Source organism: Thamnophis elegans, chromosome 10, assembly GCF_009769535.1.
Source record: "Thamnophis elegans isolate rThaEle1 chromosome 10, rThaEle1.pri, whole genome shotgun sequence".
NCBI classification, from domain to species: domain Eukaryota; kingdom Metazoa; phylum Chordata; class Lepidosauria; order Squamata; family Colubridae; genus Thamnophis; species Thamnophis elegans.
The window spans coordinates 35,518,139-35,533,650 of NC_045550.1; the positions used below are offsets into that span (position 1 = coordinate 35,518,139).

General features: G+C 32.5%; 1 protein-coding gene across 1 annotated transcript in view; it reads left to right on the forward strand.

Annotated features, from left to right (window-relative positions):
- CLSTN2 (calsyntenin 2) overlaps window positions 1-15,512 on the forward strand; it is a 198,291-nt gene that overhangs the window by 107,136 nt on the left and 75,643 nt on the right. Inside the window, 3 exon segments of the mRNA XM_032225672.1 lie at window positions 2,010-2,195; window positions 3,003-3,251; window positions 3,479-3,600. Coding sequence (XP_032081563.1) covers window positions 2,010-2,195; window positions 3,003-3,251; window positions 3,479-3,600 — 557 coding nt within the window.

A 15,512-nucleotide genomic window follows, 5' to 3' on the forward strand; every position in this document is an offset into this window, starting at 1 on the left:
TATATACATGTTGAGTTCTGCTTTCACTTCACAAAAATGATACTATTGTAAAATATAAATATAAAAATATGTAAAATATAAAAATTCACTGGGAAATAGGAATCTTTAATTATAGTGATTGTTGTTTTGAATCATTAATTTAGTGATTACTAAAATTCAATATGAAAGGTCTCTACATATCTACAAACGTATATTTGGGTAAAAGCTGGCGGTATTGTTAATAGTAGGAGCCGTTTATGACTGAATCTCAAGCAACATGGCCTGATTCTTTTGTCCAAGTCTATAAATGTTCCACACTGCACTGAGGTGAAATAGGGTTAGGTTTTCAGATTTCAAATAAAACTTTAATATGTTGACATTTATGAGAAATCGTAAGATTTATTTTGTGCTGGGAAATTCTTAACATCTGTCATATCATTTCTTCACATGGCACACTGAACCATAGTAACCCATATTAATGTATTAATGTAATTAATGTTTTTTTTATTAGAGGAAAGAAGAATGGGGGGAGGAAAGGGAATATCAATAAGCAGTAATGTGTATTACATTCATGTGTTTGGCAATGTATTATGACATAAATTTTAAAACTGTAGGAATTTTAAATAATACAGGAATGGACAACTCTTTAGTCTTGTATCCTTCCATTATACATAACTATATGAACAAATCCATAGCATTGGAAAAATCTAACTAAACATCTTTAGATCAAGCACATTGAGTGATATCATTCATCTTATAGCAGTGACTCTTATTGCAAATCACAATACTTGACCCATTGTGACAAGTGTTTCTGAGTCTGCTTCATTCATATCTATCTTAGAATTTTTGTGAGTAGGAGAGGATAATCAGAATAATCAAACTGTTAAAGAAACTGTTTATATCTCTCAGAATATTGCAGTATCAAAAATGTTATTAATATAAAATGATTTTAATAAATTTATTGCTAGTCTATTTGCATACTTTAATAAGAACAGCATGGCTTAAATTTTTGCAATGAGGAAGATAACAGATCTTGGTCAAAAGAATGGAGACAAGGACTGAATTAGTAATACATGAATATACATACAGTAGTTATAGATAAGTAAAGTTCACTTGAAGTTCACTGAAATATAAATGCATTTATGAAGTTATTTGGAATATGTATGTGTTTGCCATTTCATAAGTAAGAACACGAAGTAGTCCTGTTCCTGTATTTGTAGAGCATTCCACATGTGGAAATAATCTTAGAGGAATCAGGATTTTCTTTCCTGGAATACACTAAGGGTTTCTGACCAAGGGGAATTTAATCAATAAGCATGAACTATTCTCATATATACCTTGAATGCACAAGGAAGTTTATTAAAACCTATCTATGGAGCTAGTTTGCAGCAAGGTATGTAGACACAGGATAAATCGATACCTGATAGAGTAAAATAAGACCTGAGCTATAATCTAAAGAACAGGAAAGCAATGTAAAGCCACATTCAAGCATCATCTAAACTTTAATTCCCTGCAAATATTATCCAGATGATTGAAGATTTTCCTGTAACATTTCAGCATTCAATACAAATGTCTGCAAGAGAAAAGCTAGCCCAGCTTACCTCCTGCATTCATTCAAATGAATGTCTGCTTGGGAAAAAAAAGTCATTATAGAAGTGTAATTCCAAACACCTGAACAGATTGAAAATGTACAGTATGTATGATTTCAGTGTGTACTCCCTTTGAGTAGGATGAAACTAAAACAAATTTCTTATTATAAAATCTTATCTTGGTAGCTTTTGAAACAGCTTCCCAACAATTTTGTTTACTTTTGGTTGACTTTTACATTAAGTTCTTTATTGTATACATAGATGAGAACAAAGACATTTGCAATTGCATTTCATTTTTTAATGAGATGTTTTTAAATTATGACTAGTATGTGGTTCACACTTGTTTTTAAAAATGCACAAAATACAAAAACGTCTATAGAGATATAAAACATGTTATATTATTGGCCATGTTGTAGTGTGTAATAATATTTCTATTTTTAGACTGGAAAAGGCATATTGAGTACAAGCCTAGTTCTGGAAGCATACCTTTATTTCCCATTATTCACCTGGAGACGTGTGATGGACCAGTTTCTTCTATCCATGCCACTGTTGAGCTTCAGACCAACTATATTGGAAAAGGCTGTGATCGCGAGACATATTCTGAGAAATCTCTGCAGAAATTATGTGGTATATATCAATGTATATATAATTCTGGCTGATATTATATGGCAGTGCTGATATTTATGTAGAAACTAAAAGGCACATTTCTTTCTGTTAATATTCAATTATATGGGTACAAGGACAACATGTCTGCAATTAGCAGGCCTGATGTGAATAATAAGTGCATATATAATTCAAATAAACCATATTCTGAAAAAAATGAATTTGCTGTTATGAAGTCAGCAAAAAAATCTTATTTTAAAGTATTTGCTGCATTTTTGTGAGTAGAAATTGATCCTTTTCAACATCTGTATATTAGGGAAAATAGGTCATTTATTTATGTAGAAGGATACAAATGACCATATATCCAGCTTTTTAACTAATTAGTACAATTCTTTTACTGGGGTTCTGCAAGGATGATGGGAAGACTCTTTAGGTTTTTTAAAATAATTTAAAAAGTTTGAAGAAGAAAATTATTGATTGCTAGATTGACAAATAGCCACAATCCATATTTAACTATATGAAGACAATGATTATATAGTTCAAAGGTTTTTTTTTATAAATTAAAAAATAACTAAAATGGGGCTACTGTTCTATCTAGTATAGCCTCTTGTCATTCTGACCAAGCAGTGGCTACAAACTTACTTAGTCCTCTTGCTGCCACTAATACTCTTTTAATGGACAAGAATTAAGCCTGGGAAGATTAAATGCAAAAAAAGTCTGTTATCATTAAAATGATACAATGAAAGGTAATCCTGGCTTTCATACCCTGACTTTAGATAACAGCTTTCTCATTAGTGTCTCATCAATCTCTTCATTGTATGTCACCCACAGGAGCATCTTCAGGTGCCATTGACCTATTACCAACACACAGCGCTACAAATAACTGGACAGCTGGTCTTCTGATGGACAGCAATGATATGGTTTTTAAATTTGATGGAAAACAAGGTGCCAAAATTCCTGATGGAATAGTACCAAAGAATTTAACTGATCACTTTACCATCACCATGTGGATGAAACATGGCCCAAGTCCAGGATTAAGAGCAGAGAAAGAAACTATTTTGTGTAATTCTGATAAGACAGGTAATTCAAAATCTGTACTTCCTTCATTCTTCTTTCAAATTTAAATGTTCAATACAAGCAGATATTGAAAAATAAAAAACTCTTACAAGAATTAGCCTCAAGTTCTTTTTTGCACTGAATCAAGTATTGATTTGTAATAATTTAATTTCAAATTAATTGTATAATCTGATTTTAATAATTCATTACACATGCCAATGCATTTCTCATCTTGGTCTATTTTTTTTTAGAAATGAATCGACACCATTATGCACTTTATGTGCATAATTGTCGACTAGTGTTTTTGTTACGGAAAGATTTTGACCAAGCTGATACCTTCCGTCCTGCAGAATTTCACTGGAAGCTTGACCAGGTACATAAATTAGCTTTTATTATAATAATTACCTAAAAATTCTCCCATAGTGTTACATGAAGAATGTATCCATACAGTAGACTCTAAACCTGCATTTACCAATCTGAAATTTCTAGGTCCTAAAGTTCAATATTCTAGAGAGCCCCAGGTTTGGGAAGGCTACACTGAACATTTTCTACTCCAGATAACAGTATCTAGTCTTAAGTAAGTCATGAATTATGACTGAGTGACTACTCTAGTGGATGTTGTTGAAGTACATTAGCCAAGATAATTTTAAGTAATGAATGTTAAGAGTCCAAGTATAACTTGAGAAAATAAAATTCTACCACTAAATTGGAGGCTCTGCTTGAACATTAAATTATTCCTGTTTGTACCAAACTGTAGTCTTCCACCATTTTTTTCTTTCCTACAAGTTTTTCAGAATACCTGTGTCAACTAAGCTAAATAATACTTGTTTTGCGAGTTAAAAATGTATTCACCATCCAAGTCAATTTAGAGAAATAGTTCTGAAGATTCCTTCAACTTCTCAATCAGAAAGTTTACAGAATTTTAAATTTGAAGCAGCAGCTGAATTGAAAGCTCAGCTGTTCAGTGCCAGAACAGTCTCCAGGAACTTCAAAAGCAGTGTAACTTCTAGGCTGCAGAACTGATCCTGGAAGGGCCCAGCCCATGCATGTGGAAGTGATCTGAGATTACAATGGGTATTTTCAGAAACTTTATGTAGCTGAATCTTTCAGCACATTTATTCCATAGAGATGCCACACTGAACAAAGTGTTAAAGGTTGTGGCAACTCTAGTGAAAATTTATAATAAAGAAATATTTTCAGTCTTCTCGAACACCTGTGAGGTGCAGAAAACCTTTTTTCTCAGCTGATTACTTATGATAGCCATGGGACCTCATGCATGTGGAGAGTTGGTACTGAAGAAGGTTAATATAGTGCAATGTAATAAATCTTATCAAATGGATAGATATTAAAAGTTTGAACACTTTGCAATCGAATTGAAGAAATGCTCGGAGCTTGCATGAGTGAGGGCATAATATCTCTTTGCTATTAATTAAGGAGACGAGAGCTATCAGACATCTGTGCAAGGCATAAGAAAAGATGTTATTGTTTAAGAATCACCTTATGGCTTTAATATATAGTTTTTTTTTAAAAAAGGTGTTTTTTTAAGTAATACCGATCTAAAATAGGCTGCCTTAATGAATTGCTGAGAACTGTTTTCAAGAGGTCCAAAACACTTCCAAATCAGTTTTGAAATTTTGTATCAGTTGACAAGGGAACTTATTCCAAAGATACAAAAAAATAAACTAGAAAGTAAAAAGTTTTGCTATGACAATGTTCCTAAACTAGAATGGGATTCCATCAGAAAAAAATCCCAATTTTCTACATTTATATTTAGTTTTGAAAACCTTTTTGTATATATTACAAAATAAATCTAATTTGTAATTAATTTTGGAAATCTTTTTGTATACATTCATCAGTTCACTAAAATTTATATAGATGCTTAGAATGTTAACAAAAATGATGGAAGTGATTATATAACAAAAAAAATTTCATTTCAAAACTATTTTGTTTAAAAAAAAAACACCTTTTTACTTATTATACCCACATTTTTATATAGTGGATTGCAGTTAGCCTGATTTTTTAAAAATCAACAAAACATTAAGAATCATCAAATGAATGCAGAATGCTACAAGTAGCTGTAAAGTGGATCCTCCCAAGATATGGTTATATGACCATGGAGTGACATGATCATTTATGATGGCTTAGGGTGCTTTATGAGATATAAAGCACTTTCCATAGTCATCCTAACTTCGAACTATTGTAAAAGCAACAACTCCCTGTGTCATTCAATCAGTTTGGTTAATTGAAATTGCACGATAACTAGCAGAAGTCTTTTTTGTATTGAATCAATTCTTCTTTATTTCAATTTTCATACATTACAGTAATGCTTATTTGAGAGTCATTACAGATTAATTAGTGATTGTGCCTACAATTCTATACCCTCCTAGAAATAAAACCTATTTAATTAAGAAAACTATACTGCATAGCATTAGTTGATTTTATGTGTTCACTGAATATAGTGTACAAGATATTATTTACAACCTATATTGAAGATGAATGTATAGTACTTAATACAGTAAGTCCATACAATGTAACTTATGTTAGATCGGGTAAAGGAAAGGCACACTCAAGCTTAGGCAGCAACAGCTCTTTATTAACTCTGAAACAACTATGTACAATCCAGCGAAGGTTCAGTATGACAGCAGTCCTTTTATAGGGAACTGTCATACCCTTCGACCAATCAGGTTGAATCTCTGTTCCCGCCAGAACAGAGGACCTTGGTGTAAACCATTGTAACTGATTCTGGTATCTAACAGCTTCCTTATAAGAGAAACTGATAAATTGACTCCAAAATTCTCGTTATGAATGAATGAAATGAAGCGGAGAAGAATAAGAACTGCTTTACTCTGTCAGTCTTTCTGCTTGTTGTTGGCTAGATTTAGAAGAATTTACTTTTAGCGAAAATATATTTTCCTTCTGCATGTATTTCTTTTGCTGTTTTACTAGGCCCAACAGTTTATTTAAAAAAATAAAAACAATGATTAAGTGTCAATATACTGATTATTAAATAACCTTGTTCTGTATATTTATTGGGATATTCAAAAAAATCTAAAATAAACATTTACTTAATGGTTTTATATATTTAACAAATTGTATATATCGGGTTAGGGTTAAGGTTAGATGATATGAATATGTGTATTACAATGAAATAATATTTTATGAATTCCTTTAATTTAATTTAATTTAAAAGGTGGCAAAAAGAATATATAAAATGAGCTATTCTAGCATAGAATCACCTGAATGCCTAGTTATTTTATGTGATAAGATAATAACAATTTATTTTAATAAATTCATTGTTAGGTTTTATTTCTCAGTTGAAATCATTGCTATGCCATTCATATTTTGAGTGATGTTTGTTACATAAAATGACTAAATTATTCGACAGTTTCAACTACGCTTCATTCTAAAATCTCATTCCAATTCCAGTTCTATGTCTGGATCAGGCTGTCATGAACTCCTGAATAAACATCTCTATAAAGAATGCATTTAACCATATTTGCTGTTTCTAACAGACCAGGAATCCCAAATCAAAATATTTTTCCAGTCATGTCACCCTTTTCATCTTCTGCAGCACAACTCTATTTATCCTTAACCTGCATAATAACTGTCTGTGGCAGATTGCTACTTACATTCTATGCATTTCTGCTCTTACATTCAGAAGTATCTATCACGTTTGGCTGGAATTTTCCAGACATCAACTGAGATCTGAAACAAAGTTTCAGGGGCACACAAGTCAATGCAAAATATTGACAACCCTTTGGTGACTCACAAGAAAACTATAGATCACAGTTCCAAAGTTCAGAGGCAAAATCATGCTAGAAATCATTTTCTAGCATGATTTCCCCCATTTTGTTAATAAATTTTTGTTCTTCAAATAACGTATCTCCAAGTCAAAAGGAAAAGAACATTTACAATATTCTGTTTAGTCTTTCAGAAACAAATTTAAATTTAAAATGTAGCATGGTTGAAAAAAAAAGTTTTATCCCTGCATTGGAATCCTTTTCCATATTTCCTAATAGTTTGACATGGCCAAAAAAATGTAGCCCCTGCAATGTGGACTAAAGTAAGCCAGAAAAATATATTATGAGTTTCCATTTGACTATGTGTATCATTGACATAGCTACCATAATTGATAATTTTATTGTATGAGTATTTTATACAGAATGTTATGGCTATTTGACCCAATTCTTTGCTCTTAGATATTGGAGTCCTCAGGATGATTAGGGCAATGTCTATTTAGTCTGTAAATACTTCATTATCTCTAGGTCCTTCTTAAATTTCTGCCCCATAGTATTGTATCCATACTATTAATAATCAATTTGAAATACTAGTATATTTTTACATTTTAGTGATTCTATGTACTGTTTTAACCATTTGTGTGCTGTTGTTTAGCATTATATAATTATAAACCTCTTACATAAATGTTTATAGTTGTATTCATAGCTGATTTTGAAATCCTACACATAATCTCACAAAAAAACATATATGCATATAGTACTTGGTCCTCTGCTTTTATATTTATGTTAGGACCTTAAATTCTACCGTAGTTATTCTTATACTACATGTTATTTAATAGAATGGTTTTAATATTAGTGTTGATTATAAATCTTGATGGTGAATGACCAAAATGAAGGATGGATGGATGGATGAATTTGATTATACAAAAAGGGGACATGGAGCCATGTGTGTGTGTGTATGTGTGCGCCCGCATACTCGTGTGTTTACACAAATATCTATCACATCCCCATCACTATTTGAATATATAAAGGACTAGGAACAATCATACATCTGTCCTAACATTCTGATGTGAAGAAAGTTCTAACTTTATATTTTTAATTGAATTCAGTTAAGTTTATATTTTTAACTGTATTAAAGTTCCCAATTTTAAAAGGAAATAGAAATAGGCATAGCAGCCTGTAGATGTATGAGTGACTTTTTTCCCTCCTCTCTTCTTCGCTTCCTTCTTCCTAACTTTCAAACTATATCTGGACATTAGCATTGATTCCAATCTATGTTTAAAGAAAAACTTGATTTTATTTTTGGAAACCTAAATCAAGGTTTCCTGCTTCTAGAACCTATGAACTTTGTAAGCAAGATGAGGTGATAAGATGATAATATGCAGTACTAATTATAGAGCTGCTTCTTTTGAAGTTCTATTAAGCAAAGCTTTAAATATGTATCTCAAAATCCTGTTCAAGTGAAATGCAAGACTGTATAAATCCTTAAAAGACATACTTCGTCATGCTTGGAAGCATGCACAATTTGTCCTTCAGTTTTTAAAGCACATGTTCCCAGGCTTCCATTAAGGATATCAGCAGTCTACGATCTAAAGAAAAGTGTTTCATACCACTTTTAAAGGTTCTACTACTTACTAGGAAGAACAGTAAAATTAACTGACCTATATCCTTTTTAAATGTAAGATTATTGTAGTTAACTTGACTTTAATATAAATTGCTAAGTTATGTACAACTCCAGTATTTTAAGAAAGGGAAATTCAATTTTAATAGCATAGTAACATAGATCTTATTAGCAAGAAACTGCATATTATTTATACAATAGACTAAATTATTAATAAATCTATGTCATTCATTAGTATCTTCTAAATACAAATATCTATCCCAATAAATATTATGATTATGTCCAACATCATATTTATATTCCCTCTGATAAAAGTTTTGGCCTTAATATATGTAGCTACTATATCTAAAAAACAACTTTAAACATTTCTGGCTGCTTAAAAATACCCATATGATAATAGAATAAAATAGAATGGCAGTAATCTGATTCTTTTTCTTTAAAAGCTTACATTTGTCAGCATTTAACTTTTTCAACTAACACATTTTTCAGAAAATGTGCTTAAAGGTATTGAACTCAGGTAATATAAACAGTCTTTCCTGTGAGCTAGCATTTCAATAAAATGGTTTATTTTGAAAAAAATAATTATTACATAGGTTTAACAGATAACTAATTATTCTGTTTGTGAAGTATGGTATATAATCAACCTGTCTCTCTCAAATGTTTTACTATATAATTAAATAGCCAGAAAATAATATTTAAATAAAGTAATTTTTCCTAGAGTTGGGGGCATGTAACTTATACACTGATATTTTATTTTAAACAATTAAAATAAAGGATCACAATTCCAAGTGTATTCATTACATATTCTGGGTATAAAATGGGAAATATTTCAATATACCTGAGTATGTTACTCTCATCTAATTAGCACTTTTATATATAAAAATAACTTTGTCTTGAAATTCCATAATTAACAATGATACATTTTGGATAGGAAACAAAAATTGTTCATCCAGACTTCATCTTTTTATTTCCCTGCCTTTATTTCCCTTCCTTGGTTGACTTTATATAGCACACAAGACAAATGTGGCAGCTGTCATAAAGTTAAGTAAGATCAGCTCTGATTAGTATTTGAATTGTAAGCCATCAGAAAATTCTTGGGTTGTATATTAGACTGGGAAGTGAAAAAATACACAAGGCAATAGCAAATATCATCTATGCATAGACAAAAAAACTACATAACAGTATTTATGAAGTTATCAGTGATAGAAATGATTTTAAAATATTTTAAATTAATCTTTAGTGCAACAATAAGTCATTTGTAGTGAATGGGACAATGGAAGGGCAGAAAGAGTCACACTATATGTATTTTAATTGTGAAAAAGATCTAAAGAAAAACAGGTCTTATAAAACCAAGAGCATTGGATTATACAATATTGCAGGCAGTAAATTCGGTGTAGCATTTATTTATGTATTTACTACTGTCAAAACAATTTATTGATGGAAATTATCAAAGGACATTTATTTAATTTGATTTATTTGTATCTCACCTTTATTATTTTTTACAAATAACTCAAAAACATATCCTACATCTTCTTCTTCCTATCTTCCCCACAATAACAACCCTGTGAGGTGGGTTGGGCTAAGAAAGAGTAACTGGCCAAGATCACCCAGGACTTAAACTCACCATTTCCAGCTTTCTAGCCTGGTGTCTTAACCATTAGACCAAAATATTTTTTTATTTATATATTATTTATTTATTTATTTACATATACAGTATACATGGGTGTATGTATGTATGCTTTTTTAAAATGTATTTGCAGAATTTCTAATCTGCTCCAATCAGAGGTATATAATTCCATCTTCATAAACTCATATGAAAATAATAACAAAATACATACGCTAGATAAATTTATAAAATCATATATCTAAGACTGGGAATGCACAATCATCCAAGTGCATAATTAAACAACATTTAGTTTCTGGAGACAACATAACCATGGGTGGGTCCCAGCAGGCACTACTGCTGGTTGCTCATGAGCGCGGTGCACAAGCACTTGATGCGCTCTGTGCGTGCATATGCAGTGCAATTAAAATTGTTCTGCACATGTGTAGAACTGAAAAACAAGATGAGGATCGGTTTGAGGGTGTGGCTGGCCTGGGTCGCTGCCTGTTCCATTGACCCAGACCACCAAACCACTACCAATTCAGCTGAACAGGTCAGAACCAGTAGGAACCCGCCACTCAACATACCTCAGGACTTAATAAGATAGCCAGGTTTTCATATTAAAGTGAAAAGAATGGGGCTGTTCAATTTTTGGGGGGAGAAATATTCTGGTAGTGGTGGAGATACGTTCGAGCAGAAATTGAAAAAAAAATTGTCTCTTGGGGATTCTTCAGTTTAGATTTCCGCACTGAACTAGGTTTGATGGCCCAAATAGCTCATTTTAAATCTAGGATACTGTGGTTCCTGATGTGGTTAGTCTTTGGAAAATAAAGCATTTCATTCACATAAGAAATAATGAAAAACAATAGTCTTAAAACTGTCATTTGTAGGCCACACATCGGAGCCACCATTAAAAACTAGCTCATATGTATTCTGATTTGCATGATTGCTTCCCCCCCCCCCCCCGTCTTTCATTCTCAAGGACATGGTGTTCTTTGCCTGGCATGCTAAATGTGATTTTAGAGCAGAAATTCCTGAAATATATTTCAGGAATCTTTGTTGCTAGGGTCATGGTCGATTCAGTTGTGATATATAATTATGTCCCAAAAGGAACAGAATGGGATTTTATTTTATTCTCCAGCCTGGGTTTTTTGTTGTTGTTTTGTTTTTGCCTTTGCTATTGAATTTCAGCAGCATATTTGGTTTGTAGTCCAGAAGTCATGTGCCTCTTTACAAGATTCCTTCATAGAGAGATGTGCAAACAAGAGCTAAGGCATTGCTATTCTTAAAAGATCAGACAATGAAATTTAATGCCATTCCATTCACTCATGTACAGTGAAAAACATCCATTAACTTTGGCATATAATTTATTGTATAAATGAAGTCCCTTCATTCAAAACTTTGGTCCTCTATTTTTAATGTAATTATTTGGCTGGAAAGTAAAATTCAATATGTTTAGAAATATTCCATCCTAGCAGCACATGAACCACTAGAAATCAGATGTTCTATAACAAAAAGAAAAGGTGTGAATTGTATCAATAGTACACTATTTATTTAATTTTTATCTCTCTGTTATCTGAACAACTCAAAATGGGCTACATACCTAATATCCCCAAATCAACCATTGTGCTGAGAGAAAATATGTACTGTGTATGCCAGCACCATGCACATGTTATCAGTCCTTCAAATAATCTAGTCTAAATGTTCAATGCTTTAAAGGTTAAAGTAGCAGTTTAATCTCAGATGTGTTCCTATAACCCATTGCTAGTGATAGCATATTACAGTTACATAGGCAGAGTCCTTAACTATATTCTTTATAAGACAAAACTTTCAAAGTTGGAAATATATCCTATACTTTTTTATATTATGAAATGTATTTTTGTCTATAACATGACCGTATATGTCAATTTATGTAATTGTTGCTGGATCTGTAGCTGGTATACCTATCTGAAGTGATAAAGATCACTTCTAGTCTCCAGGAAATCTAAGTTTGCAATAAAGCAAGCTACAAAATCATTTGTCATGGAGTCATTCAGGTTCCCAAACCATCTTATTTGCAGTAAGATTCTGCTTATCCAGTCTCATTTGTTACTAAAATTACAGAGAGTCCTTATATTATGTAATTGAAAAGAGCATTTCAGAAATGTGATGTAGCATGCAAAAGCTGGATCCCAAATATGTTGTCTGGTTGTTCTTTTGGTATTTTCAGAACTCAATACTATAGCAAATCCTAGAAAGAAGAAATCATAGTCCTGAAGCTGTTAATTGTACTTTTCCAGGTAGAATTAAATTAAATATTCTGTATTTCAAGGAAACAAACCTCGCAGAAACAGATTTTAGCCAAGAATTGTAGAAGAGTTGGACTGATGCTGTTGAAACTATTCCTATCTTCTGGCATAGTACTTCACACTATGAGAGTTTTAAGAATACAAAGGAGGAAATTAAATTGAATTAATACCAGTTGCTCATTCTCTTGATAAGGTGTTTGGTATAAAACTGACCATTTTTTTCCTAACCAAAATCAAACCTGACATTAAATTGAAGTAGCTTAAATATGTTCTTCAAAACTTCTTGGAATTTATATCCTATACCTTCTCCAGCACCTCACTAAAAAGTGAGCAGTTAGAAAGCGAGCTGTAGAAAGATAGCTGACTCAAACATCCTTTAATTTCTTGTTCACAAAAATAGAAAAAAAAATCTCCCAATGATCTCCTATTGAATTACTAGGCAATTTTAAAATAATCATTTAGGAAGTCTGTTGGAACCATTGCAAATAATGCAGAACAATGTGGAGCTAATACACTAATACAGTAGTTCTTTTCTGTGGTGTACTTAAACAGGAGTGCATCTACACAATTACTGTGATAAAATTTTTAAAAATATAGACGATTGTATGTGATAATGTAAACGTTGTCCCATCTATGGCTGAGAAGGGGTTAAGGTTAGGGATAGAATATATCATGGGATATTCTGTTTTGTCTGAAACGAGGAAGTAAAGATCCTGTTTTACTTTTTAATTCATTTCAGTGCTATGTGAGAACCATTAATTGTAGTCAATGCTAATTCTGGTTTTGTTTAAACAAAACAGTGTCAAAAACCTGGAAGGTATATCTTTTTAAAGTAAACTATGACTGTAATGAACCCTCAGATTAGATGTAAACATGGAAACAACAAATGTTTTTCAGAGGAGGAAAGGAGGAAAGAAAATTTAATACACTGTGACTGTGAGGTTTTTTGTTTGTTTGTTGTTCTGTTTTTTGCAACACCATGCAAGGACTCTAGCATGATAGTCTAATGAGACCAGAATGCACACATTTTTGAATAAAAAGTAAATGTGCTTTGATGTTTTGAAACAAGTGTGTAAATCAGGAGGTTCTAATTAGGAATAAAGGAAGTACACCACTCATATCCAGCTAGTATTTTTATCCCAACCTTTTGGCCAATACTTCACTGACTTATATTAGTACAGTATATCCAAAGCCTTTATAATCCTGCATACAGATTTGTCGATTTCATTTTCGAAGCTTTAAAAAAAAAGTAGGGGAAAGGAAATGGATTACACTTTCAACCAGGAAGGTAAATGTGAATAGCAACTGAGTAGCAGCTGAAATATAAATGCATGCTGTAGAATAAGGATTTACATAAATAATACCTGTAGAGATTACAGCAAGGTTTTAAATTTATTAGTAATATCCCTAAGCACATGTCTCTGGAAATGAAAACATTTAACAAATTCAGAGATATGAGCTCTATTTTCCACTGGGGCAGAATTTATTATTTAAATTATTCAGGGGAGGTTTATATATAGTCACAAAGATATGTGATATGCCAACTAATTTCTAATTATGTTAGCCAGAAGCTCTCCACTGGGAACACTTTGTTTTCTTCAATCAGGGTAAAGCAATGCACATATTATGGTTGCTAAAAATATATTTATTATATTACCAGAGTTGATTATGTGGGAGCTTAAACAGAAAATTAATTTTCTTGGATCACATTTACTGAATATTTAACATATATCATGTAACTAAAATCAAATAATGGTTCGTAGATAAAACAGTGAATTCCAGTCATAGATAGCATTAACCTCTCCTACAGAAATTATGCCTAGACAGACATAAGTTTAGAGAATTGCATGAAAAGAAACCATGTAGTATATGAACTGTAATAAAAGCGAATTTTTATTTCTTGACTTCAGACTTTAAAAAGTACCTAATATTAAACAGGTGAATTTGTTTTAATTTGGGCATATATTTACATATTTATAGGTGTTACATATTACCTTTTGCATTAAAAAATAACCTCCCTTGCCTTTTCTTGTTAGTGAAACTATAAGGCAGTGATTCCCAAACTTGGCAACTTCTATAAGGTAAAAGTAAAGGTCTATCTTGCACATATGTGCTAGTCGTTCCTGACTTTATGGGGTGGTGCTCATCTCCATTTCAAAGCCGAAGAGTCAGTGCTATCCGAAGATAGCAATAGCAGTTAGACTTATGTACTGCTTCATAGGGCTTTCAGCCCTCTCTAAGCGGTTTACAGAGTCAGCATATTGCCCCCAACAACAATCCGGGTTCTCATTTTACCCACCTCAGAAGGATGGAAAGCTGAGTCAACCCTGTGCCGGTGAGATTTGAACAGCTGAACTGCAGTCAGCTGAAGTAGCCTGCAGTGCTGCATTTAACCACTGTGCCACCTCGGAAGATGTGTCCATGGTCATGTGGCCAGTATGACTAAATGCTGAAGGCACGCGGAACGCTGTTACCTTCCCACAAAAGGTGGTTCCTATTTTTCTACTTACGTGTTTTCAAACTGCTAGGTTAGCAGAAGCTAGGACAAGTAATGGGAGCTCACTCCATTATGCAGAGCTAGGGATTTGAACCGCTGAACAGTTGACCTTTCTGATCGACAAGGTCAGCGTCTTAGCCACTGAGCTACCACATCTCTTTTAGTGAAACTATACAAGAAGTCAAAAGTTTTGGCTTCTGACCCCCATGCAATCTTCCAGTATGTTTTGGGGTACTCCACAACCTTACCGCCTGTCTGCTCCTCCACCAGTCCATCTTTGATTTTCCCACCCAACCTTGTTTTGTTTTGTTGCTCTCTTCAGCTGCCTTTCTCAATGGCTTCTCTAAAGTTTCTCCAAATTTTACCTCTATGGCACTCTCTGTCCTTTATCCAGAGATAAAGAACAAATAATCTTCAGATTTATTTTTACCTATTAATGGTGATGTTGATTTTATGGAAAATCTGCATTAAATTTTCCATATTTTTGATGTTCCTGTATTCAGACTCACAGTGGTGAATAGTCAGCAGTGGTGAATACT